This window comes from Saccopteryx leptura, chromosome 5 (assembly GCF_036850995.1).
Source record: "Saccopteryx leptura isolate mSacLep1 chromosome 5, mSacLep1_pri_phased_curated, whole genome shotgun sequence".
In the NCBI taxonomy this organism is placed as follows: domain Eukaryota; kingdom Metazoa; phylum Chordata; class Mammalia; order Chiroptera; family Emballonuridae; genus Saccopteryx; species Saccopteryx leptura.
Window position 1 is genome coordinate 176,538,704 of NC_089507.1, and position 26,633 is coordinate 176,565,336.

The 26,633-nt window shown below is 44.4% G+C and overlaps 1 protein-coding gene across 1 annotated transcript; it reads right to left on the bottom strand.

Annotated features, from left to right (window-relative positions):
* Nucleotides 1-16,960: 16,960 nt before the first annotated feature.
* On the bottom strand, nt 16,961-26,103 carry PAX1 (paired box 1). The gene is made up of 5 exons (XM_066386973.1): nt 25,713-26,103; nt 24,663-25,292; nt 22,925-23,067; nt 22,155-22,377; nt 16,961-17,196 (listed from the first exon to the last, which is right to left on the bottom strand). The coding sequence occupies exons 1-5, from the start codon at nt 25,984-25,986 to the stop codon at nt 17,105-17,107; spliced, it is 1,362 nt and encodes a 453-aa protein (XP_066243070.1). The 5' UTR covers nt 25,987-26,103; the 3' UTR covers nt 16,961-17,104.
* Between the last annotated feature and the right edge of the window lie 530 nt (nt 26,104-26,633).

Genomic DNA, 26,633 nt, shown 5'->3' on the forward strand with positions numbered 1-26,633 from the left:
TGCTGTTTGAGAAATCATTTTTATGGTTACATGGCTCTGAATAGGCAAAGCATTAAAAAACTTTCATGGTAGGATCTCCTTCACATTCAAATGTACTGACACTTTAACAGAGATCTTGAACATTTTGAATTTAATAGACTCCAAATAACTATTAAAAATTTTTCATAATAATGTTTATCATAGATAGGAGACTATCAGATAGTGAAAATGTAATATTCCTAAAGATAAAAACAAACACAGTAGCATAAGGTTAATTTTAAACTACATTGTAAGCAAAGAAATTAACTATTTGGGGAAGTTTAGAAAGTAATACATATATGTTTTATATCATTATAAGTCATTTTAGTGTCTTTTATTTTAAATATCTGAATTTTTACACTTTTTTTTTTTGTTGATAGAATAATAACCCAAAGATAGCTACAAAACATGTTGTTCTCTTTACCTAATTTGCTTTAACCTCTCTATAACCCCAGTGGTATCCATCAGTGGGTGATTAATTAAATTTTATTATTGATGTTGCTCTTATAATGTCAGGTAAGAAAATATATCTGTGGCGAAGCACAACATTGTGTTTTGGTAGTTCAATTAATTTTAATTCTATGATTAATGACAAAAATAAATATTATTATTTTTTCATCATTTAACATTGATATTTTTGACTTAGGAAACCATCAGAACAATCATGGTAATGAACATATTCATTCCTGTAGCATTAATAAATTTTAAATGCTTGGATTTTGAAACTATGTTTGAGAGGAGTTTGAAGAATACAAACATTAAGATTATTACTGATTACCTAATAAATGTTTCAGTATGAAAGATATGAAACAATATAAAAACTTTAAAGTTTGTGCACAGACAACTAGAAAATGAAGGCTTATGACTTGATTTTTTTAGTCAAGATATTCTCTCCCTTCCTTCCTAAAATATACCTAAATAGATAAGGTCACCAAATTATTTTTATTAGAGCAGAGCATTCTGCCCTCTAAATTTCTGGTCAGAGGTTGAGGCTATATAAAATAAAACAAGCACTATTCTTATATAAGCACTACATGAAGGCAAGTTATCTCTAGCTTTAAAGATAGCTCAGAATATTAAAGATTAGAATATAAAAGCTAATAATCATGGTCATTTTTTCAAGAATTGCTTCTTTTTTAGAATTTTTAAATTTTTCTTAAGTGAGAAGCAGGGAGGCAGAGAGATGGACACTTGCATGCTCCTCAACCAGGATCCACCTGGCAAGCCCTATGGGGCAATGCTCTGCTCATCTGGGGCCTTGCTCTGTTGCTTGGCAACAAGCTATTTTAGTTCCTGAGGCAGGGCCATGGAACCATCCTCAGCTCCCAGGGCTAACTTGCTCCAACTGAGCCATGGCTGCCGGAGAGGAAGAGAGAGAGAGAAGCAAGAGGAGGAGGGGTGGAGAAGTAGATGGGACATCCACATGCCAGGCCGGTGCTCTACTGCTGAGCCAACCAGCCAGGGTCTAGAATTGCTTCTTAATAAACCAAAACAAAGCAACAACAACAACAAAAGCAAAGATTGAGGTTCAGTGCTAACAGTATAAAGGAATGATAAGAAGTCCACATTAAAATTGCAGCAGAGACATTTTCTTGGCTAGATTGAATATATAAGACCCCTTCCCTATAAAGTAGGTATGCAAGTGAAGAAAGACTGAATTGCTCTCCTTTAAAAGACTCTAAAGTAGAGCTCAAACTCACTACTTCTTAGTCATTATTTTTAACTTTTTTACTCAAGAAGATAAAAGAACAAGTAGGAAAATCTAGGCAAAGAAAAATATATTAAATATACTAAAGGAATACTAAAATATGTCTGGGTAAAAACAAAAAATACAGAGTGCTGCAGCTCAGCACATTCAGAAGTGAGTACAGCTTCAATTCTAAAATTTCTCACAGCCAGCCAAAAGAAGGAAACCAAATAACCTACAAACATCATAATTTTCATAAGATTCTAGAGAAGCAAAATTCTTCACTGGTATTAAAGAGAGACATTTATTTTGTTAGTCCTTCTAGAATTGGTTTTTCCTATTCTGTTGTCTCTAATGATGTATTGAATCTTCTTATTTCTAAAGTACTAAATAAAGTTGGACACTTCTCAATGTTAAAAAAAAAAATATATATATATATATATATAGCATGAACCTTTACTGAAAAAGCTGGTGTCACATGGATTTAACTTATACAAAACCAAAGTCATAGTTAAAGATGAATTTCCTGTGACAGTTTTCTCTTTTGCATCTCTGAAAACATTGTTACTCTAACATAAAACCCAAAATTTAGACAACTGACGGAAATTTCTCTGTCCAAAATAATTACTTTTGAAATGTGTACACCCAAGTTTATGGCACTTGCTCAATTCCTGTTGGTTCACTCACCATTAGTAAATAAACCAGCAATTACTGAAGGCCCGATGTGTAGACGCAGCGTGACAAGCTGTATGAATGGAAAGATAAAGGAAGCATAGTACTTGTCTTGGAGCAGCACACCTTTACTTAAGATGTGGAGAATAATGTTTTCCCTTCCTTCTACAATTATTACAAATAGGAAATGTCTAGGATTAAAATCTTGAGCACTTCCCTGGCCAGATAGCTCAGTTGGCTAGAGCATCATGTGGAGGCACAGAGGTTTCCAGTTTGATTCTTGGTTAGGGCACATGCAGGAGCAGATCGATGTTCCTCTCTCTCTCTCTCTCTCTCTCTCTCTCTCTCTCTCTCTCTTCCTCTCTCTCTAAAATCAGTAAAATAAACACTAAAAATTTTTTAAAAAAACTTGAGTTCTGTGTTAATTTCTTGTGACTACCATAAAAATTACCACAAGCTGAGTGGCTTAAAACAACTGAGAATTTATCTTTGCCTCTTGTCAGTTTCTGAGGGTGGTCATCAACTCCTTGGTTTGTAGATCTTCACTCCAATATCTGTCTCTACCAACAAAGAGTATCTTCCTTATATGTCTCTGCTTTACATGAGTTTCTCCTCTTCTTGTAAGGACATTGGTCTTATTAAATTAGAGTTCACCCTAATGACCTCATCTTCACTTGATTACATCTGCAAAGACCTTATTTCTAAATAGGAGCACTTTTGCAAGTCCTGGGGGTTAAGATTTCAACTTATCTTAACACAATTCAACCCATAACATGCACATTTAAGTAAATAGATTTGATTGTTGTCTCTGGGAATTTAAATCCTTTTAATGAGAAGGCAACATGGTGTGTTTTAGACTTGCTTTCCATGATATAAATGAGACTATCCCTGATTTGAAGGGCATCTTTCTGGGCCTATGAAGACAGTTTAAATGTAATGCTTGCTCAGTTATATGGACTGCAATAGACTAAGAGCAGTGCCAGGGAGGGGGTCTCAAGGGCTCTCAGATCTGTTATAAGGTCTAACATCTGTGCTTTGGACTTGGGGAGGGGAAATTGGAGGAAAGAAAAAGAGAAAGGAGACTGTGTAACTGCTAGGGTAGATGCTGCCCACCCTCCACCACCACTGATACAACCCATCATTACCTCATTACCTGCTGCATTCACTGGGTTTCTGCAGAAAGAGTCCCTTTGGAAAATAAAACAGTTTCCAACTGAAAAAACCAATGGCTTAGACTGCTGGGAAATTTTCATCCCTGCTGGTAATGTTTCACTTCCCTCTGTCTTCTTAATGAAATTAGGTTGGGCAATTAATTTTCTACTTTAAATTATATTTTCCAGCCCATTATTTTTCTGTTCCTGTACTAATAAAATGCTATTGTCCTAGATCCCGCTGATGGTAAAAATGCTTGAATAGTGGAAGATTGGAACATTTTGCCTTGAGTTTTCTAACAAAAATTATAAGTATTTTTTTAAATCAGTAATTTCCTTTTAAAAATTCAACTTTGAGTATTCAAAATGTCATTACTATTCTCTTCTATTATACTTACAATTCTTGAGTTTTAAATTTTTTTTTTCTAAACCTTCTTCCTTCCTAATGTCATATTTCAAATTTTTTACTTTGTTATACTTAAGTTATTCTATTTTGGCTTTTTTTCCCTTTATTCCTCTTACACCACTTTCACTACAAATAAAAAGTATAATTTGTCTTATTAAATGCGCATGATTTTTACTGGAAAATGTTCCAAATACAAGTAAACAAAGATTTTAAAAAAAACTCCTAAGCTATCACTTTGACCAGCATTTTCAATACTTTAATGTATCTACTTCCAGACCTTTGTTTTGTATATGTAAATAATTATTTTATAAAAATGTAAACTGATAGTGGTGGGTAAGCCCAAAGAAGCTACAAGAAATCCAATAGCAAAATCTATGAGTAGGAACAGGGACCATGGCCTTCAGTCCTAGGGCTCAGGGTGGGGGTGACACAGCTTCTCCCCAAAGCAGGGACGGTCCTGCGTTCCTCAGGCCTGCCCTAGCGTGCCTTTGGCTGCAACCACTGAGCCCCAGACTTGCCCTTGAGAAGCTCAGGTAGACACCAACGAGTCAGTCCCATGTACCCACCAAATGTCCTCGACCTGGTAGATACCACTGCTCTCCACATCTGATGGCATAGAATGTGGTGGACTTGGGGAGGGTTCATGGGGACGGGATCCACCAGATTAGCTGCTGGGAGTGCAGCAAGCACGCAGTCAATGTGGCCACTAGCGGGACCTCAGCTGCAGAGGGCTGCCTGCCACCCTTTCCCAACGTGGCTCACACCTGGGATGTCAAATCCAAATGCTCTCACTGGAGGGTGGGATAGTCCTGGAGGGCCACTGGGTCTTCAGCCCTGTCACCCATGCATGCCAATCCAGCTCTCCCCCAGCCACTCCTTGCTTCTGTCCCTTCCAGGGCCAATCCCACTGCACTCCCAGATGGGCACTGCTCCCACTCCTCTTCCCCTGGGTCCATTTCCTGGGACCCAGCCTCCACCACCGTCAGGCTGGACATCAGAAACATCAGGACCCATCTCTCCTCCTTGGGCTGACTACCAGGCCATTGCCCCAGGCCCTACCACGTTTGAAAAGAATCTTTGGATATTCTGTGAACAACAACAACAAAACATGGTAACTGATTTTTTTTCCTTCCATTGATAACTGCCAAGGTGCAGTTTGGTTTCACTTGGTCCTTGCACCCTGCTCTTCCTCTCTGTGACTGTCGTAGAAATCCTGTTGTCTTCAGCTGCCCATTTTCTGATGCAGCGACCATCATTCCCCCAATGACTGGTATTTTCCCAAATGTATCCTTAGCCTTCCAATTCTATTTCGAATACTCTCAAATAAGCTGACATTTTTATTTGTATGTAGTCAGATCTCTGACTTCCCCTCTGTGATTTGAGTTTTTTCATCTTGTGTAGAAAAAGTCCTTCCTCATAGTAGTGCTATATAGATATCTGCCATTGACGAAAAGGAGATTTAAAACTGCCTCAAAGAATATGCAATTGTCTATGTAAATTGAGTGGATCCTGTTACCATCTTATTTGTTTGTCAGTGTTAAATATATATAATTTTGTCGAGGAAGAAATTAAAAGCCAACCACTTGACATCAGAAAGGTCTGTCTGTACTCTCACTCCTTGTACTTCACATGCCCTTGAAAAGGACCTTGTCCTTGTAAAAGACCCATGCTGCTGACTAAACCTGAACCTGCATGCCCAATTTCAGGGCTGAGGGAGGAGAGTCTGCTATTTCCAGCTAAATATAAGAATTTTCTTCCCTCCTCTGAAGAAGCAGCAGGTTGTTTTCCTAATTCTTAGCTAAATGCCAAACCTCAATTAAAGAAATTTTTTAATAAATTCTTACATAGAACATTAAGGATTCAGCAAATGAATCTCAAAACATAAGTGGCCTGGTTTTATATATGCTACCAACATTTCAGGTATATTTACGTATACCTTACCTTCACCCAATAGTATTTAAAAGCTGCCAAGTATGGGCTTTGGAATTTGATCCTACTAGAAATAAAGCTAAAATAACCTGTTCGCAGCAGTGTGCAATACTTACCTGCTTTCACAACTACTTCCAGACCCAGGGCAAAGTCTGAAAACAAAGATTTAACTGTCTACATGATTGCAACAAAATTTTTAAGGTATATATATATATATATATATATATATATATATATATATATATATATATATTCATATAATATATATATATTTTTTTCATACTTTTCATGTTCCCTCCAAGATGCAGACAACTGGACACTTTCTTTTGTTTGTTATTGTTTATTTTTTTAAATGAGAGAAGGGGAGATAGTGAGACAGACTCCCCCATGTTCCCCAACCAAAATCCACCCAACAACACCCATCTGGGGCCAATGCTCAATGGAAATGAGCTATTTTTAGCACCTGAGGCTAAAATGCTAAGACAAACTAAGCTATCCTCAGCACCAGAGTACCATGCTGGAGCCACTGACTACAAGAGGGGAAGAGAGAAGTGGAGAGAGCATATGGTCACTTCTCTGTGTGCCCTGACAGGGAATCGAACCTGGGATGTCCATATGCTGGGCCAATGTTCTTCCACTGAGCCAGCCTGCCAGGACCAACTGGACAGTTTTTAAAAAATACATTTATTCATTCTTCTCACTCACTTCTAATTTCATAACAATCCTGAAGTGTCTCCCAATTTCATAGCTATTGTTTGTTTACCGCAATGATTGGCAGTGTTTTAATGAGAACCCTGAATGGAATAAGTGACTTCCAAGTCATTAAAGATAACATTGTAAATACAATATTGTAAAATTATATTTTGTTATTATTTTTAGAAATTGATTATCTTTTTAATAGATATATCATTTTAATTGTGTCTACTGTGGTAGATTGTAAAATGACCATAAATTCCTCCCATCTGGTTATGCATGTCCTTTTGCAATGTGACTTTTCTATTCTCCCATAAAGGGGTGGACACTATTTTATTATCTCTAGAATCTGGGTTGGCATTATGACTTGTTTTAACCAATAGAAGGCTGCAGAAATGATGTAACCCATCTTTTAAGACTAGACTTTAAGAGAACTTACAGCTTCCACTTTCACCTTCTTGGGCTACTGCCCTGGGGCTGCTATATAAAGAAGTTGCTCTAGCTTACTGCTGAGAAGAGGCCATGTAGAACAGACCTGAGGAGTTCCAGTCAACACCAACTGCCACCTTGGACCTTCCAGCGCAGCCAACCTCCAGTGTGATAAAGCTGTACAAGTTAGCTCAGGGGAAACTAGCTAAGGAACCGCCTAGCCAATCTACATATTCCTGAGAAAGAATAAATTTTTGTTGCTTTAAGCCACTACATTTTTAGAATGGTTTGTTACACAGCAATAGCTAGCTAATACAACTATGGTAATGTTACAACTGTCATGTTTAAATGATAACTCTGTGCCTGACCTCTGGTGGCACAGTGGATAAAGTGTTGACCTGGAATGCTGAGGTCACTGGATTGAATCCCTAGGCTTCCTTGGTTAAGGTACATACAAGAAGCAACTATGAGTTGATACTACTAGTTACTCCCCTCCCTGCTTCTCTCTCTCTCTCTCTCTCTCTCTTCTCTCCTCTTTCTAAAATCAATAAATAAAATCATTTTTTTTAAAAATGATAACTTTGCATTGCCTTGGAGCCAACTTAAATGTAAGAACTTTCTGAATGTAACATAAAGACATCAGAAACAGGCAAAACATGAAGGGTAAATACTCTTCACTTGGGGGCAGGGAAAGAAGAGGATGAAACCATTAAGCGCTTATCAGAAGTCCTTGGTTTTGCAGGGATTAAGCACAAGCTCTGAGTCAGAAGTGCTCTGTACTTGCCATTGTTAGTTGGATAGCTTCAAGTAAGTCATGTTATCTTTCTGTTCCTTAATTTTTTTATCTGTCAAGAAAAACAGAAATAGAACCTTCCCTGAGGTCTGTGATTAGTAAATTAAAAAACATTCATAAAGTATTTTAAAACTTACACACCTAGTAAGAGCATAATAAACATTAACCTTTGTTACTGGGGTTGGAGGAAATCTATGTGCTTTGTAAAAGCAAATTTAACAATATAAGTTAGAAGTCTATGTTTGTGCAGCCTGTTCTCCTGCACCATAGCTTTAAAAACTGGAGCCTCCACATCAGCTGTTATCAATGTGCATCTTTTTCTTTCTTCTGGAAAAGCTTAGGCCAAACAAGAGACTCCATCTATCTACTCATATCAGAGTGTTGGAGAGAGAGAGAGAGAGAGAGAGAGAGAGAGAGGGAGAGGATGGCCTTCAAACTTAAAACTCTTTTTTTTTTTTTTTGTATTTTTCTGAAGCTGGAAACGGGGAGGCAGTCAGACAGACTCCCGCATGCACCTGACCGGGATCCACCCGGCACGCCCACCAGGGGGCGATGCTCCGCCCATCCAGGGCATCGCTCTGTCGTGACCAGAGCCACTCTAGCGCCCGGGGCAGAGGCCAAGGAGCCATCCTCAGCGCCCAGGCCATCTTTTTGCTCCAATGGAGCCTCGGCTGCCGGAGGGGAAGAGTGAGACAGAGAGGAAGGAGAGGGGGAGGGGTGGAGAAGCAGATGGGCGCTTCTCCTGTGTGCCCTGGCTGGGAATCAAACCCGGGACTCCTGCACGCCAGGCCGATGCTCTACCACTGAGCCAACCGGCCAGGGCCAAACTTAAAACTTTTTATTCTAATATTATTTCCTTTTTAAGCCATATTACTTATTTTGAAACAAGAATGTTTTACATGTATGACAGTATAGGAATTTTATTTTTATCCAAGAAATCTTGAGTTGAACCACTCTGCACTAATAAAAACAGATGGAAGTTAACTAGACCATTTATTATTTTCATGTGTATTAAATTCTCAAAAGAAATCTTTTATTGAACCAAAACTTACCACTGTTACAGCAACTGATAACATCACAACTGAAAGTGGAACTTGCAAGAAAAAATTATCTATGCTAATTTGTTTTCACTTCACTAAATGGGATGAAATTCTTGCAGGCAAAATTTCTTCTGATGCTGAGCCCACTGACAACCTGAATAATTCTCTGAGGCTATGTGATCATGACAATTAAAAATAAAATGTTGGCTACACTCTTGACTGAACTGTAGATCTTTTATTGATTCCAAGCATGAGTCAGATACAAACCTTATTTTACATTCCTGACAGTATCCATTCCATGAGACCACAGGAAGCCGTATGTTGCTTTCCCCACACTTCTTTCCTCCCTCAGGCCTCTACCCCTTCGATGTAAATATTATCATGAAGTCTCAACGGTTGACTATGGTGTTATCCACGTTTTAAGAGAGAGATAGTATGCTGATCATAGCAACCTGGAAGTTTGTACGGGAAGACGGAGTTGGCCCATAAACTGTAGAATGAACTCAAAAATAGAAATGCGAATTGCCAGTGCCACTCTGGAGCTTTTTTCAAAAAAGGCATTGTTTTGAGGGCAGTGTTAATTATTATCACGATTCAAATAACATCACAGGATATAGGAGTCTTCTCAGTTTTAATGTGTTAGGCACTTTTGACTATTTTTAAAGTCTAAATGAGAACTAAAACATATTGTAGCCAATGCAACTTCTTTTCATTTTTAAATTTATGCATATTATAAGCAGAATAAAATATATATGATTATAAAAATTCATTTATACTTGGCAATGTATGACAGTCTTTTAATAAACTTTTAATGTCTCTGTTTATTTTTGAAAGCATCTGGCTTGTGAGAATAAACTCTACATAATTTTGAGTCAGAACCCAACTGCCATATTTTATTAATGTGCAGTTTTCACACTTGATTGATAAGTGTACAAATGTTTGGCATAAACCCATGACATCCTCTGGAGCATTGAAGTGTTGTTAAATTAGATCTAGATGGATGTCTTCGAGTGTTAGTAAAATACCAGATTCTACAGCTACCTTTTAAATGTTATTTTGTCACACAAACTTGGTGTGTTTTCATAAGGCTTTGAGCACTTATGGATTTCCTCTAAACTTCAGCCATATATGAAGACCTCACCTACACTTTGTACTCTGAAATGGGCCTGATGGGGACAGGTTCTTTCTTTTCTTCACTGCTCCAAAAGTGTTTTAGGATCTTTCAAGACAGAAGACTTTCAATGTGAGACACTTTCCGAAGACACTGAGTTGAAGGCTCTTGTGCTATCTTTGTAGCTCCCCAGTGGTGTTTCCCCAGGGGCAGCCAGCCAGAGGGATAGAAGAGAAAGAGAGTGACTTTACCTTAGCAAAGTTCATTTACTTAGCAAAGAGCAGGGGACACAAACTAAAGTTCAACATGGCTGCCCAGAATGAGCATACTAAGGTCAGCAAGAGATACAACAGGCTTTCTAGCTCCCTTTATGTGAACAGAGTAGGACAAGGTCTCTGTCTACCAGTTTTGGGTCTAGTTACTTAACAGGAATCCTGGACATATAACATTGATCTATATGGACTTACCACACACAGTCCACTTCAGTGCAGTGCTGGTGGCTACTGAGCCAACCATCGATCCTCACAGCTCTAGCCATAAAATCATCAAGTACTCTTAAGGTCTTGGTGAATGTCTCAAGGCCATCAGAGTTGGTTAGTAGCTGACAGCGGTGTCTTCCTGTGATGCTGTTGAAAGCCTCAATAAATTCAGAAACTAGCATTAGCAGTCTTGATGGTCTCTGCAAAGATGGTCTGCAAGACTGTGACTTGATTAATTTCACCATAAAATGTTGGCGGGGAATACAGGAAGAAAAGAAAAGGAAGAAAACAGCAATAATAATAACACTAATAACTACTGACCAGGACCCAAAGCAAATCTCTACTCTTTATACATCAAATTTGATCCTCACAACTGCCCAGGGAAGGAGATATTATCTCATTAAACAAACAAGGAAACTGAGACTAGTGTATTTTATCTAACTTGCCCAAAATAACACCATTGCTAAGTGTTAAAACTGAGATTTGAACCCAACTTGCTCTGCCAACTTTTCTGCACCACATACCGCATATCTTTCCAGATTGTGTCCTACAAGAGTGTTCCACAGCTGGGAATCTGAGTTTAATATATGTGAAAATCCAGGTTAAATATAGTAAGAAAGGCTCTCTTTTCTTAAAAAAAAAAAAACTAAAAAACCTTACCTTATCTATAAGCAGCCTTTCTCAACTTTATCCTAAAACAAATAGAAAAGTGAGGAAATATTTATTTGTCTTGCTGTTTGCTGCCTTTCCATAATATTAATGGTCCTTAATTTGAATCTGAATTGTGATTTTAAATGATTAAGAACTTCAAAGAGATCACTAAAAATGGACACATTGCTTAAAATTAGGGAGATTCAAGAGCAATTTAATAAAAAATATCAAAATTTTACAAATACAGATAATATTTATTTTATTTCCTAAAAACACCAGTTTCAATTAAGTTGCTTTTATTAACCTTCTATTTACTTGTTTTGTATTCAAAGAATTGGACATATGTTTGGTTTTGATTCAAAGTTAAAACTGAAAGTTATTTTTGAGATGCTCGACTTCTCAGCTAATACGGTAATTGCCATGTGAATGAGCCTAAAAAATTCATTTTTTACCATATGCCAGCCTGTGCTCTTTGTTCCAGAATCAATGCATCTGATTATCAATCACAATAATAAAAACAACAAAAGCACTCCTCTTATAAACATATGTTATTCACAACTGTACAGTTATCACATTAACAGAATGACGAATTTTTTTGTATGTTGAGTGTTATCTTTGTTTTCATCTGGATCTTCATGAAACAATGTGTGCTCCCCCTGGTGGTCAGATGGTATCTTTAGCATCTTAGATCAAGCTAGTATTACAACTCCTTTGCCAAAGAAGCCCTTTTTATTCCAAATGTTTTGCAATTTTAGGTTCCAATTCAACTTCAACTCTTTTTTAAAAATAAATTTTCTTCAATTTATTCAAATATCTTGCTCAATTTTTTTATCCAAGAGATTCTTTTTATTAAATCAAAACCATCTAGTTAAAGATTTTTTGTTTTGTTTTGTTGTTTTTTGTTTTGTGTAAAATAAAATCTTATAAAGCTAAAACCACATCCACCAGTGACTGGGAGAACTCCCAAAAGTGAATATTGTGTGGTCATTACAGGAGACTGGAGATAATCCATTAAGTCAATATATCTCACCAGAGAAAAAGGAAATAAAATGTTACAGGATGGAAATGTAATTTAATAGCTGAATGAACACTTAATCAGCTTATTTTATCCTTGAGAAGAAAACAGAGAAAGGAGGCAACCCAGGTGGTTAAACTGTGATGTAGCAGAAATTCCATCACCCATGACAACTGTGATTGGGATTTCACTTTGGATTTGGCCAGCCCAGAAACAGATGTGTGTTCCAAGGAAGACCACAGACTGCTTCTCCTGGAGAAAGCTCTGCAGAGTGAGTCAGGGGTTTCAGCTGGTTTCAACTCCAAAAAAGAGACTAGAATAAATTGAGTATAATTGTTCCAAGTGTTTAGAATTCCCAAATTGGATTGTGACTAAATGTGTGGTTTGCATTTTAATGTCTTGAAAAAGAAGACAGTGTGATTCCTCCTTGCTTCACCCTTTAAAAAAAATAATCCAAGTTTAACAGAAAGATTTTTTTAGTTGAGGTCCAATAGAAATAGCTCAGTTATAAGACATTTCTTCAGTGAGTTAGGCTATAGTTCAGACAGCAAGATCAAGGTGAAGACCAAAAACCATTTTGTGCATAATTCCCACCTATTAAAAGAAAAAGATAGAATGTTTCTCATTATGTAGCCTATCTATATTCATATTACCCAGCCTAAGATGGAACAGGTAGAGCTTCTTTGGAAAAGAATCCCAGGCAATGTAACAATGTTAGCTAGGGAAGCTGATGCCAGGAAACCCACAGAGTGCTTTAACCTAGACCACAGTTCAATAAAATAAATCTCATCTTCTTTACAAGGAGTCAAGAAACAAGCAAACAAGGAAACACACTTATCAATGAGCAGGGTTCATCCATCAGGAGGTTAATTCCACATGGATTTCAAGTGAACTTGGGATAGGTAAAAAGAATGCGTGTGCCGGTATTGTTTTTTACATTTTATTCCTATCCAATATTTCTTCAAACGAGGTTTTTCCTCACCCTTCGCCTCCATCTCTCTTTCCTAACTTAGAGAGACTGACACTCCTCAAAGGAAGGGAGGAGACACTTGCCAGCCCCTCGCAGCTTTGAATGCCCTTCAGTAATCTGTAGAAACAGTCAGGTTGTCTTCAGGAAGGACAATGTTCAGTGTCTTGTCCCTCTGCTTTTCTTTGGTTTGATTCCTCTCCTCCTTGCCAAAAAGCAGCCACCTTTCCTTTAAAGGTTCTTGCAATCCAGTCCAAGCCCTTCCTCCAATAATGAATGCAACGAAATTCTGTCTTTGTTCACTTAAAGCACAAAACTGTCCCGCTTTACAAATGCTGCTTTTAATAGGCCCTTTTTGATACACATCCATTCAGTAGAATACAGTGAATACGGTGGAGTTGAACTCCTGAAATGCAGAGATCAACTCTCCGGACCTATCTGTGGGCATCTACGCACATATTCGGAAACAGATATTCTGCTGTCTTGCATTTCTTTTCCTGGAAGGATTCACAAAAGACTGTTATGAAATTCATTTTAAAGACAAAGATGAGGATAAGAAGACACTTTCACTTTTCATTACAATGTTTCTGTACTGCTAGAATTTTCTAATGTATATAACTGATTCTTTCAGAATTTAAAAAGGTTATTTGAATGATTACATGTCTTTTATGTTTTTTTAGTATCTGTCCATATTTTAGAAAGTTATTCTTAAATTCAAAAAAATAAAGGGCTGGTACTAGGGCAGAGATAGGTTACCTTTGGGAAGTGATTCTTCCTCGAATTTTTTAACTTACATAGTACTGTGTGATTTGTCATGCATCCTCAGTACCTCCACAGATTCATGTGCATGGAGAACAAAAATACAATATTCCAATAAAATCTTCTGAAAGATGCTTAAATTCTGTATCTCCCATCAACCATAGAAATGACTCTCCTACCTTTTATTAACAGCAAAATCATCTCCAGGGAAGTGAAGCAACGCCAGGGCCAGCCTTCCTCTAGGCCAGGTCACTGTGGGTGTCGCCACATTTTAAGTGTGTACTTCACAGATAGAAACACAAGCTCAGAGAGGTCACAGGCCTCTGTCATACTTCAGTGGAGCAGGGATTTAACCCAAGTTCACTGGCCCTCCCATGGCTCTCAACCTCAAGAGTACAGGGATATCCCAACATATCCCAAGTGAAATGGGGCCCTCTGCTGTGAGTCCTTGCCCCAGAGCCAGAACTCAGAAAGATTCACCTCCAGCCACAGGTTATGGTTAACCACCGGGGACAGATTTTAAAACCTCCTCACTTTGGCCCTGGGTGGGTGGCTCAGACGATAGTGTGTCCCTGGCATGCCAAAGGTCGTGGGTTGGATCCTAGATTAAGGCACCTAGGAGCAGCAACCAATGAATGCACACTAAATGGAACAACTAAGTGGAACAGCGAGTTGATGCTTCTATAGCCCTTCCCTCCTCTCTCTCTCATCAATGGAAAAATTATAAAGTTCCTCACTTTGAAGGAGGCATTTACAACATAAGCACTTTCTATCATCCTGGATTGCTTTTCCGAGCTCTCCGCACCCTTCACCAGAGCAGCCCAAACACAGAAGTGGGAAATAGGGATTGGGACAGAGGCTGGTTACACAGATTTTTCTCGCTTCTTCAGAAAGGGCTGCAATGACTTCTTCCTGTCCCAGGTAAGCGGGTTCTCTTCTAGGCAGCAAAGAGGGACACACAAAAGTCCTGTGGAAGACTGAGCATGCAAAGCTCATCTAAACAAGTGAAAAGAGGCTGTGAGGACAGGAACACTTGAGAGAACATGCTTCTTCTTCATATTGTATTCTTATTCTCATTGTCACCAGCTTTTCTGCAGGAAGTGCTAGCACCATAGGCTGAGGACCTCAGGCTCAAAGTCCAAGCCCTAATCCAGGCTCTCTGCTGAGATGGGAACACCCAGTTTCTGTGCTCAAGCCCTGTAATTCATAGCTTGCTGTATAGTCCAGAGAAAATAAGCCAAATGGCTAGCCCTCAACATTACCATCCATAAAATGGGACTTTTTTTAAAGATAAGAAACTTGGGGAAAGTTTCTATATGAAAAAGGCAGATGCTCTTTTATGATTAATACCTTCAGCAGGTATGACTACAAGATGCAACAAAAATAGTTTCTCCGCTGGTTCTCTCCACACGTCCAAACAGGCAGCTCCACTTACAAGCAAAACCTTCCATTCAAAAATCTCTTCTGTTAGTTTTAGAAAACCAAACACAGGACAAAGAATAAAATAAAACAACTAGTCAGAGACCCTTTTGTATTTAGAAACCCCTACATTATTTGGTATCCTAGGATAATTTTCTTTAGCTTTCAAAATGTTAGAAATGTCCGGGAAAAGCTCTTCATTTTTGCTCACTGCCTTTTGTCCACTTCATTCCGCTAAGAATTAATTTCACTTCAGGATGATTCTTGCATAGTGCGTCGACCACATTTCCCCAGAACTGGCCTGGAGCTTCCTGGGACATATTCCTGAAAATGCTCTTCCTTCCCCCATTTTACTTCCTCTTCCCCCTCCTGTCCAAACCTGGGCCATAAGTGCTAAGGAACAAACAAATCAAATGACTTTGTCTTAATAGTGCGCTCATGCTGGAACTCGGGGTCTGAGTAGGTGTGGTATGCCTACACAGCACTCCAGACTGGACACAGACTTGCCCACTCTTACAAAGCGTTTAGATGCTTTCCTTTATTGAGAGGCAGCTACGTAGAACAGGTGATGTCAGACTCTCACCAGTGACATTTTCATGACTACAAAAATTGCAGTGTTATGTCCAGGGTCCCACCACCATTGCACCTGAACTTGAAAGCAGTTAATAGCTCTTCTATCCCACTCTAGAAGACTTCAGAAGACATGTTTGGGGGTTTTCTGACCCACACCCCTTGCAAACCAGAAAACAGATTGCACTTTTGTACCCAGAAGCAGTCTGTAGTTTAAATTAACAAATGTGCTGACCCCTCCCCAACACCAGAAACAGTGCTTAGGCATTTACCATGTGCCAGACTCCCTCAGGTTAGGTGTGCAGGGCTGGGAAGAGGCAGCCCCCGGCACGCAGTTTTCTAACTAGAGAAACACCAGTGGCTCCAGTGCCTGCTCCCCTACCCCAATTTTCTTTGGGGCGACAGCATCTCAGAGGAAGCGCAAAGAGTAGCCCAGTCCCTGGGCATTGAGAAAATACAGATTTCCAGACAATATCCTGGGGAAGGGAGAGGAGGGAGGGCAATTTATGGGGTTTTGTTCTGGTTCATTATTGTAAAACTACGAAAGGTTATGGCCTCTCTGTCCTCCTCCTAGGTTTGAAACCCCTCCCTGAGGGCTGAGGGCTAGAAGCGGTGGAGGCTAGCGTCCCAGCTGCCGGAGGGGAGCTGTCATGGAGACCGGTCTGAGGCGCTCCTGGGCGTCGGGGAAGCAGGAGGAATGAGGAGAAACAGAATCGTTGACTGTATAAGGCTCTAAAGAGAGGAGGTCAGTGGGGTTGGACCACAGGAAAGGAATCACAGGAGACAGGGCGGAACCTGGAGGAGAAAGAAAAGCCGTGACGGGGGGTGGGGGTGGGGGGCTGAAGAGGAGAAAAATGAAAGGACAAAGGCAGGGAGGGGAGAAACAGGGAAGGAAAGGAAGGTAGGGTAGGAAGGAAGGAAGAAGAAAGAAGAGACTCTAGGGTGAGCCCCGAGGGAAAGAAGGAAGGAGGGGAAAACGGAAGGAGGGAGGGTGCTGAACAATCCTGGAAAAATTAGGAAAGGGCTGGGAGAGGGAGGCCACGTCGGAGCAAAAGTCGTGCCAAGGGTGCAAAAATCGGAAGCCAAAGTTCAGAAGAGTCTGGAACCCTGGCCCACAACTGAAGTGTGGCCGCAGGCCGCGGGCGGAACGAGGCCTGCGGCTGACGGCGCGTGCCCCAGCGGGCGGCTGCAGGCACTTCCTCCGCGCGTCCTCGGGTCCTGCGGTGCCGCCGGGACTGCCTGGCCGAGTTGCGCGCCCCGGTCCGCCGGCCACTCCACCGCCTGCTCCCGGCTCGGGCTCGGGGCCGCTCTATCCCTAGGAAGTCGAGGCCGGGATGGGCAGTCCGTGTAAGCTACTGAGGCTGTCCGGAGCCTTGCCGCCGGGGCTGGGTGGCTTCCGTTCGGCCACTGCGGGAGAAAGCACAGGGGCGTCGGGTCACTGCCTGGCGCGGCTCACAGCCAGAGATACGGGGCCCGGGACTCTCGCAAACCGAGGGGCAGCCGCGAGGATGCCAGGGGAACTTGCAGCGCGCGCTCGATGTGTCAGCGGTTTAGGGACAGGAAGCAGAAGCCTTTGCTCTCGAAGAGCCCCACGCGTCCGTCGGCGCCTACCCCTCCCCTCCCCTACGGGAGGCATTCGCGAGGGCAGCCCTATTAATTGGTTCTCGCAAAGCCATTTTGCAGATGCGTCCAGACAGCTGATCGGGTACCTTTGCGCCTCACCCACTTAATAAACGAGGCAATGGCTGCACGGAGGTGCTGCCGACCCGTGCACCCTGGGTCCGGGGAGGCTCTCGGATCCGAGAACCCTGGGAAAGGGAGCAGGGGCCTGAGACTCACACACGCGCCCCGCTGAGCCCCCACCCCACGCAGACCGCAGCCGCGCGCGCACACCCAAGGAAGTTGTCGGTGCATCAGGCCTGCGGTCCCGCAGAACGGCGTGGGGAGATCTCGGTAGGCAGTGGGAAATCGAGTGGGAAAAGCAGGTCACCAAAAGCACCCCTTGTGGAGCGTTCGGGGTGGCCTGAATCCCTCCGACAAAGGAGGTGGCCGACCTTTAAGTGGGCGGCCAACTTCTTTTTGGCCCGCGGGCAGAGGATGCAGCTTCGCTCACCTCTGCTGGCACAGCACGCCCCGGGGTCTAGGGGGAACCGGATTAAGTGACAGCAGGCTTGCCAAATCAGGCGGCATTCTATACGTTGCTCTATTATTTAAGGTTTTGGACAGAGGCCAAGTGTTGCTACTGGAAGCCGGAAAAGTGACGCCGCGAGTGCGCAACCTCTGTTTTCCCTTTCCCGGGCCCCGGCCGCTCCGCTTCTCCTGCACTAGGACGCACAAGCTTGTTTATATATCAAAGCGCCGATTTTCAAGTTTCTTTATTTTTCCCCAACAAGCCGTCCTTTAAAGGCGGAGCTCGGAGCGCCTCCCTTTGGGATGAAGGGAAACTCGGGAATTTTATCCCCGCTGGGCCGTACCGCGAGGGATGCACGGACACACACGCAAGCACGCACAGCTGGGTTCTCAGAGGTTCCGAAGGGGTCCAAAGACCTTTCCAGGACAAAGTTGCCCCTCCGCTCTCCCCCTCCTCGCCCCCCACCCCCACTCCACACCGTCTTTCAGCTCCCTTTTCCTAAACACAGTTGTGCCCACTCAGCCAACGAAGTTTTCAGACCTTTTCTTTCCGTGCTGTACACACACTTCAAGGTGAAGACCTGTTTGGAAAACATATGAGGAGACGGAGGTTTCTTAGCCCAGGCCCGGTTGCTTTAGAGACAAGAGGGAAAAAAAGCGGGAAAAACAAACAGCCCAGAGACAGATTCCACTCCTGCGGGGCGAATCTTGTCGCTGCCTTTTCAGCTCTGTCCCCGCCTGTCCCTCCCACAGAACCTGTCCCCCCTTCCTTTCCTGCCACAGGACCGGAGCCGAATTGGTCTGTTCTGGGGTTCTCAGAGGCTGGGGACCCAGCGCATTGGGCGCTTCGCATAAACTTTAACTTAATCTTAGGGGGGACACACGGTTTTAAATATTGAGACTGAGACTTCAGGGCCACTGGGACCACGGAGAACGAAGTCGGGCGTCTGGGAAGGCGCCTTCCAGGGCTGGGTCAAGGGAGACCCGGGTCACTGGCAACCGGACTCTGACAAACGCCTACGCCCTACTGCTCTCTGGCCAAGTTCGCTTTTAGAATCGATTTCTTAAGATTTAATAATCCTCGGCAAAGATAGCTGGGAGGAAGCTGTGAATTATCTAAAACAAATATAAACAAAATTTTCCTTAAACGCATGCATTAACTTAAAGACTTGATTTCCAAATCCTTAGCCCTTCAAAAGCCTCTCTTGGAAGAATTTTAGAACCATGAGGTTTTGCGGGTTGCTGAAAACACACTACAAATAGCAGTTGTCTCGAGGAAACACCTGGTAGGGTTCGTCACCTGTGGAGGTGGGGGAATATGGTCCTCCCCTGACTATGAAGACACGTGATAGATGTCGAGATTCTCAGAATATCAGCGCCCTTCCTGTGTAGATAAACTAGAACTTTTATATTCTCTAAGTTCCCAAAAATTAAAGTTTCCTTTGCTGGATGAGAAATGTAAATTTTACTTTCTTATCTACATAATAGGGAACCCAGTGGCTTTACTCTTGACCAAGATAAAATTTATAAATTGCGATGCTTAATTTGACATTTGAGTAATTTCCCTTAGAGTAACCGTTAATGTTCATTTGCATTGATTCGGAGGATATAGACTAGATGATCAAAAATGTTTGTTTTGTGCTGAGCATTCATGATGTTAAATTGTTTTCAGTAAATAAAATATTTTTCAACGGAAAAAATAATCCAGCAAGTGCTATCCCTACTATTCTTATTAACTGAAAAACAATTAATTATAGCAATTGTCATCTGGGATGTTTGTTTGAATATAATGTTAAATAAATGACTAGGAAAAAAAAGACTGTGATTAGGATTACTTTACTTTGAAATTTTTCAAAGACCAATTAGATTTTATTAATTAAGGTCTTTGAAGCCAGCTTTCCTGCCAGTAAGAATAAAAATTCTTAACCTAAATAGGTATATAATTCTCATTATTTTTCTGTTCATGTTCAAACACAAATACTTATGTGCCAGTTTGAGAGATTATTTTTTAACAATGGGCCTGATGTATTCGATGATCCTTTAGCTGTAGCTTTAAAGTATTGTGAGGATTCGGAAATTAAGTCATTAATAATGTAGCTAATTTTTGTTACAGACTGAAAATGAGTGAGATGTTTCATAATAAGAAGTGAATATGCTGGTGAGGGACAGGAATGAAGACGCCGTCCAATGACTATGTATTTTTGGGAGGAAAGTGTCTTCCAAAGAAAATCAGCCACCAGTGAATCCCCACCCCAAATAACTCTAATTAGTTTAATTCAGAACTGTGTGTTTTATCTTTGGATTGTTACTTACAGGTCATAATTAGTTTGCCAATGTTGAGCTTGCAATACCCCCAGAACAAAGTGGCTCTGTTAGCAAAGGACTACCTCGCTCTGAAAGTCCTTGACTAAGTTTTGTTTCCCCTTGGGATCAGCCCAGGGGACTGTTTTAAATTGTGAATACACCTTTCTAATTCAAATGAGCCTGCTTAGTTAAATGATTTGTATAATGAAGTAAATTCTCTTTCAATTTCTAATTCAACAGATAACTTAAATTATCCAGGAAGCACATGGTCTTGAGGCCCAAGACAGGATCCTGAGCAATGCAGTCACACTGAGACTGCTTGCTGGCCCTTATATGTCAAACTTTAGAGACGTTCTAATCCTCAAATTTTTTTTTTAGATTTTTTTATTTATTATTTTAGAGAGAGGAGACAGAGAGGAGAGAGAGAGAGAGAGAAGGAAGGAAGGAAGGGAGGAGCAGAAAGCATCAACTCCCATATGTGCCCTGACCAGGGAAGCCCAGGGTTTTTTTGAACCAGCGACCTCAGTGTTCCAGGTCGATGCTTTTACCCACTGCGCCACCGCAGGTCAGGCTAATCCTCAATTTTTTAATTTTTCTTTACTTGAATTTTCCTATAAATGAGCAACTGGTATTATTCTACTTTTCAACTAAGTATAAAGCTTAAAGGAGTTTTAATTTTCAATTTTTGTAATCTATATCCCATAATGTTTGTGCATTAAGAAAGGTGAAAATAAAAAAGTTTTTGTTTTTATTGATTTGTTTTTATTTATGGCAGCTTAATATCCTCTCTCTCTTTCTGGTAAAGCTACTGTGTCTCCTTGGAAACAAAGCTTTCAGCCTGCCCTCCACTTCCGCCTTGGCAGGTATGAGGTGGATCCTGCTGCTAAAGATCTTTCTGGAACACCCTCTGCCCTCCGCTCCATGCTGACGCCAGGCTTGGGGCTGTGTCTCCTTTGCTGCTGAGGCTGGGACCTCCTGAGGTGACTCCTTCCTTTCACAGGGTAGTGGAAGTTGCAAATTTCTGGTGATCAGAACCAACCGCACTCAGGTTTTTAGAAATTAGCAAACTCAGATATTCCTTTCACCAACAAGAAGAATGAAGTCTCAAGGGCAGATGGGCTTTTCCTAATTTATAGGAAAAACCCAAATCTGAAGGTCAGTGTAAGAAGATGCCCTTCACACTGTTGAATACCTCAAATCTGTTAGTTTAGTTTATCGTGGAGTAGATTTATAGAAGAGGAGAAGGAGAAAGGGGGGGGAGGGATGGGAGAACTCCCAGCCACATTCTCTGCAGAAGAAGTACCCCAAACCACACCGATATCAGAGTCTAAACTTAGGGATACATGATTGAAATGTTCTTTCCCTTTCCCAAGAATGTGTTTAAGAAAATGAATCCAAGGGAAGACCAGACTCTAGTTTAAAAAAAAAAAAGAGGAACCTAGGAAAACAGATGATGGGCAGTGCCTGGAAGATTCCAGGTGCAGAACGCAGAACCAGGTGCGAGGGCCAGTCTACCACAGAAGGCAAAACTCCTCGGGCCACAAAAAGATGGCCCTGAATGATGCTTCTAGAGACCTTTCTAGACCCTTCTACGGATGGAGAAATGAGACACAGAGAACAAATAATAATTTAGCCACGGGCACAAGAACCAGATCCAGACCTGACCCTCTTTCTTCTCTCTCTGTATAAGTCAGGGCGAGAGTGGCAGTCCTAAGGCCTCTCTCAACTTCTGCCTACCTTTCTAGGGGCACGGCATACACCTGTTAGAAACCAACCTGCTCCAAGAAGCAATAAATTTAACCCCGAGAAAGGAAGGATTTATGCTGGATATCAAATCTCCCACTGCCTTTTCCCAGGATGACAGCCCCTCCTTTGCACCCTTCCTAACCCTCTCAGCGTTCATCCGACCCACCCCCACCCGCAGCGCTCACCTTCTCGGCTGGGATGTTTGAAGGTCATCGCCGCGGCGAGCTCCCCGCCGTGCAAGGTGACGCCGGCCCCGGGGGTCGCCAGCGGGGGGGCCTGCGCCGGCGGCCACGGCGGGCCTGGCGCGAGGTAGCCCCCGGCCGGCGCGCTGTACACTCCGTGCTGGTTGGAGGCCGGGTAGGCACAGGCCGGGAGGAAGCCACCCACTGCGGAGAGGCCAGAGGCCGACTGTGCGGTGGGAGAGGGACAGACGTCACCGACTGTCAGCAGCAGCACTCCCGCAGTCGTCTCCAGTTTAGGCAGTTATGGGGTGGGGGGGTAGTCCTCCTTTCCTTCTGCTGTCCCCTCAATTATATCCACTCAAGACATGGTCTCTTAATTTTCCTAATAAAGACTCTGGCAAGGGGTTCCCATTAAAATTGTTATTAATAAGGAGGTGAGGAGGATCATAAATTCACCAGCCAGTCTTTAAAGAAAGGGAGTCCTCAACCATCTGTGTTACCGGTTCAACCTTTTGTAGCAAAAGTATTTTGGTAAAAGGTAACTCAATGCTCTCGAAAGCCAGCCTCCCCCAAAGTAGTGTGCTTCAGAAAAGATGAGAAAATGCTTCGCGGGCGCTGGGTGGCCGAGCTGCCCGACACTCTGACACCCTGACACCCCTGGCCTGGAGGAGTTTTCTCTTCTCTTTTTCTCTCTCTTTCTCCCATCACACCCTCCTCCCTAACCTTGCACTCTTCTACGTGGAAGACATCTCCTTCTCCTGACCCTTGGTTACCTGAGTGTATTTAATGTCCGCTTCTAATGCTGGCTTCTCGAGCCCATTCACTGCTGGGGTGGCCGGGAAGGCCGTGCGGTTCACGCTGGCCCAGTCTTCCATCTTCGGGGAGTAGGTGGCGCCTTCGTTCCCGGCCAGGGCCCCTGTGGGGACACAGGACGAATTAGCAGGACATCCGCATTTGCGCTAGGCACAACCGTGGCTGATGTTTACACATGTTCCTACAAGTACACAGTTTATATCCGAGGGTGTGTTCGAAGGTCTCCAAAAACACCTGAGACATCCAAAGGCTCGAGAGCGACCGAAGCGGGTGGGCGGTGGGCACAGGGTTTCGCTTTCACTCCTAGCGGGGAAGAGGCTGCTCCTCCCTCCTCCAAGCCTGCGGCCCGCTTCCCGCAAAACGGGAGGCCTCCAGCCAAGAGGTGGCCTGTGAAACAGGGCTGGGTTTATACGGCCTTGGCGCCTTTCCGCTGTCCAAAGGCCACGCCTGAAAAGGTTCAGGTTCAAACCCAAAGCAGGCTAGTGAGAATAAATATGAATTTCTCAAAATCTCAACAACTGTCTGGAGGGGGTGGGAGATGGTTCTATTTAGAACTGCCTCTGGAGACATCCAGTATCTCCCCCAAAAAAGGCGTTAACCCAGTGACCAACGTGCATCTCCTGCATGTGTCTGCTCCTTCTGCACGTGTGTGCGCAGGAAATCCACAGAAAGCTCCAGAACCGAGCGCAGAGTTGGTAAGGCCACCTCCCAGCCAGCTGCCCCACAGGTCGCTTCAGGAAAAGCTTTGGCCCCAGCCGGTGGCCCAGGTTGGGTTTGAGCCATCAGAAGAAGCAAGCCTTATTCGTGGCGTCTGCAGTGCGCCTCACTGTTGCTTGGCTAAGCTTTCAGTTTCTCCTGTCGCCCCCACCCCCTCCTCTCTTCGGCTACGGTGAATTTTGCTTCTTATCCTCCTCCTCAGTCTGCTCACATAAAAGCGTGCCAGCCCTTGCCCAGCTGCTTAGGAGAAGGGACAGTGCGAAGAAACTGAGGACACACTCCGGCCCAAACAAGATCTTCCCAAGCCCCACACCAAGAACGCCTCGATCCTCTCTCCCTACTCCATCCCTGCCTCTCCCTCCAGAGTGAGACGACCAACAATTCTGCGGAGTTCTAATTACAGGCAAAGAGCTTATCAGTGGGAGCTTTTATCCCGAGTACGGCTGCAGCCCTGGGGCGCCATCCCCGGGGGTTCCAGTCCAGAACCTGCAATCCCGCTGGGCCTGCCTGGGATGTAGGTTACTTGACAAGATCGGCCAGGTGGCCGTTTGCCTTTTACTAGAAGAGCCTCTGGGCCTGAGAGGAACAGAACTACTTGGAAAATGGTCAGGGATCCCGAAAGACCCTTAAGAAAGGATCCCAGAATTGACTGAGGTTTGTTTGGTTTAGATCTGGCAATAGAAGTTTGCATACTTTTTGCAAGAATGAAAAAAAATAAAGCAATTTTAGACCTCCGGATTTGTGGTCGGCGATTGCTCTTCCATTTGGGAAATATTTTCCGTATTTGTCATAAAAAGTTCAAGATGTCCCAGGGTTCCCACATAAAGCCCGGGACCCTCAGCCTCCCTGCCCAGCCCTAATCCTCCTCTGAGTTAAAACCCGTCCAAGGAAGGCGAGGAGTTACCCCTCACCCTCATGCCCACCCCCTATTCTCCAATTCTGCCCCTTCCGAGAAGGCTACAGAAGGCCTCCACCACTGACCTGTTTGTTCCATAAACGTCCGGATGCCCAAGATGTTGCTGACCGAATGTGCCGAGGGCCACGAACGGGGAATGCTGACGTGGCCTGCCGTGCCCGGGACCCCGTGGTGGCTGCCCATCTTGGCGCCGCTTGGCGACACGGGGCTGGGGTAGGGGTACTGATATATGTGGTTGTAGGGCAGCGCCGGCTGAGGCGGCGGCTGCTTGCTCGCCTCGTAGGGCCCAGGCTGGGCCAAGCTACCGATCTTATTGCGCAGGATGCGGCTGATGGAGCTCACGGAGGGCACGTTGTACTTGTCGCAGACGCCGTCGGCCAGCAGCCGGTCGCGGATCTCCCACGCGAAGATCCCAGGGTCGCCCTGCTTGTAGTCCCGGATGTGCTTGACCACGTTGGGGGTGGTAACGCGCGGTTTGCTGCCCCCAATAGCCCCGGGCAGGATGGAGCCCGTCTCGTTGTAGCGCGCCAGGATCTTGCTCACGCAGCCGTGCGAGACGCGAAGCTGCCGGCTGATGTCACAGGGTCGGATGCCCAGCTGCGCCAGCTCCACTATGCGCAAGCGAATGGCGTTGGGCAGGGGGCGGCCGTTGACGAACACACCGCCCAGCTGGTTTACCTCGCCGTACGTCTGTTCTGCGATCGCGCCCGAGGACAGTGAGCGGGAAGGGAAGAAAAGACCCGCAGGTTAGCCGAGGGTGGCCGTACAGGGCTAGGGGCCGCACTTAGGGGCGCCTAGGAAAGGGACCAACAGAGACCCAGAAGCTGTGGACAAAGAGTCTGGGTCTGTCTCCGGGAGTGGGAGCGGGCGTGGGGACCCCGAGAAGGGCGCGACAGCCTTCCGTGTCCTGCGGATGCGTCTCACTTGGGACATCCCATCCCCAGATGCGCCGAACTGCCCCCACCCCGCCCAGAAGCTGGGACTTGCGGAGAACACGGCCCGTCCCGGACCCAGGACCGCGTCTCCCGGGAAAAGCAGACGGGAGGAAAGGGAAACGCCGGGACACAACGCACCTTGTCAGCCCGCCCGCTCCCTGCTCGCCGCCCTCCTCTTACCCATGGCGCGCGGGCCAGCCAGCTGCCTGGCGCCGGGGCGGCCGGGGCTGGGCCCGGCGCAGTCCGGGAGAGCTCGGGCGCCGCCGCCGCGGGAGAGGCATAGAGGGAGGGCGCGCTCGAGCCGAGAGCCGCGGCGGCCCGGCCGCGGGCTGGAAACACGCTGTGCGCCGCAGCCAAGCCCGCGGCCGCCCGCCCCCGGGCCCGCTGCCGCCGCCGCCGCCCGTTCCCAGGACACTCTCCACGCCCGCGACCCCAGGCCCAGGGTGAACTTCATCCGATTAAGAGAAATTCGTCTGAGCGGGAGGCTGCGGCGCGCGAGGATCAATTTTACGTGTCCTCCACGTCAATCTCCGCAGTCGCGCCGGAGACGCGGGAGTTGGCAGCTCATTGGTTCCCGTCACTGCACCCCAGAGCCCCCTCCCCTCCCTGAAACCCTACCCCTATCCTGTCCTCCCCTTACGGCCCTCCTCCGGAACCCACCCCACCCCCCTACACACACACACACACACACACACACACACACACACACACACACACTCACTCACTCACTCCTAACCCCAGCTGGGCCCGAGACCTTCCACTCGCTCTGCTGCCTTCAAAGCCTTCTACCTCTCTGATTTTGATAAAAATGGGGTAGCCATTTCAAATTGATGAATATTTCTAAGTACTAGTAATAGTTTGGGTTTTAGTGTTACTACGACCTCCACCACCATTGTTGCTAAAATATCGGAGGATTGGTCAGTGTACTGCTGTGTCTACGGCCCCTTCCCAGGCAGAGGAGCGGGAAGAGGGCCAGCGCCCCAGCTCTGAGCGCGCGGACGTCGCGGTGCGAGTTCAGCGCGATGCAGGCCATGGGTCCAAGGCTTCAGCCCAGTCCCACTTCTAGCCGACACCAGAATCCGACTTTCAGAAAATCTTTAC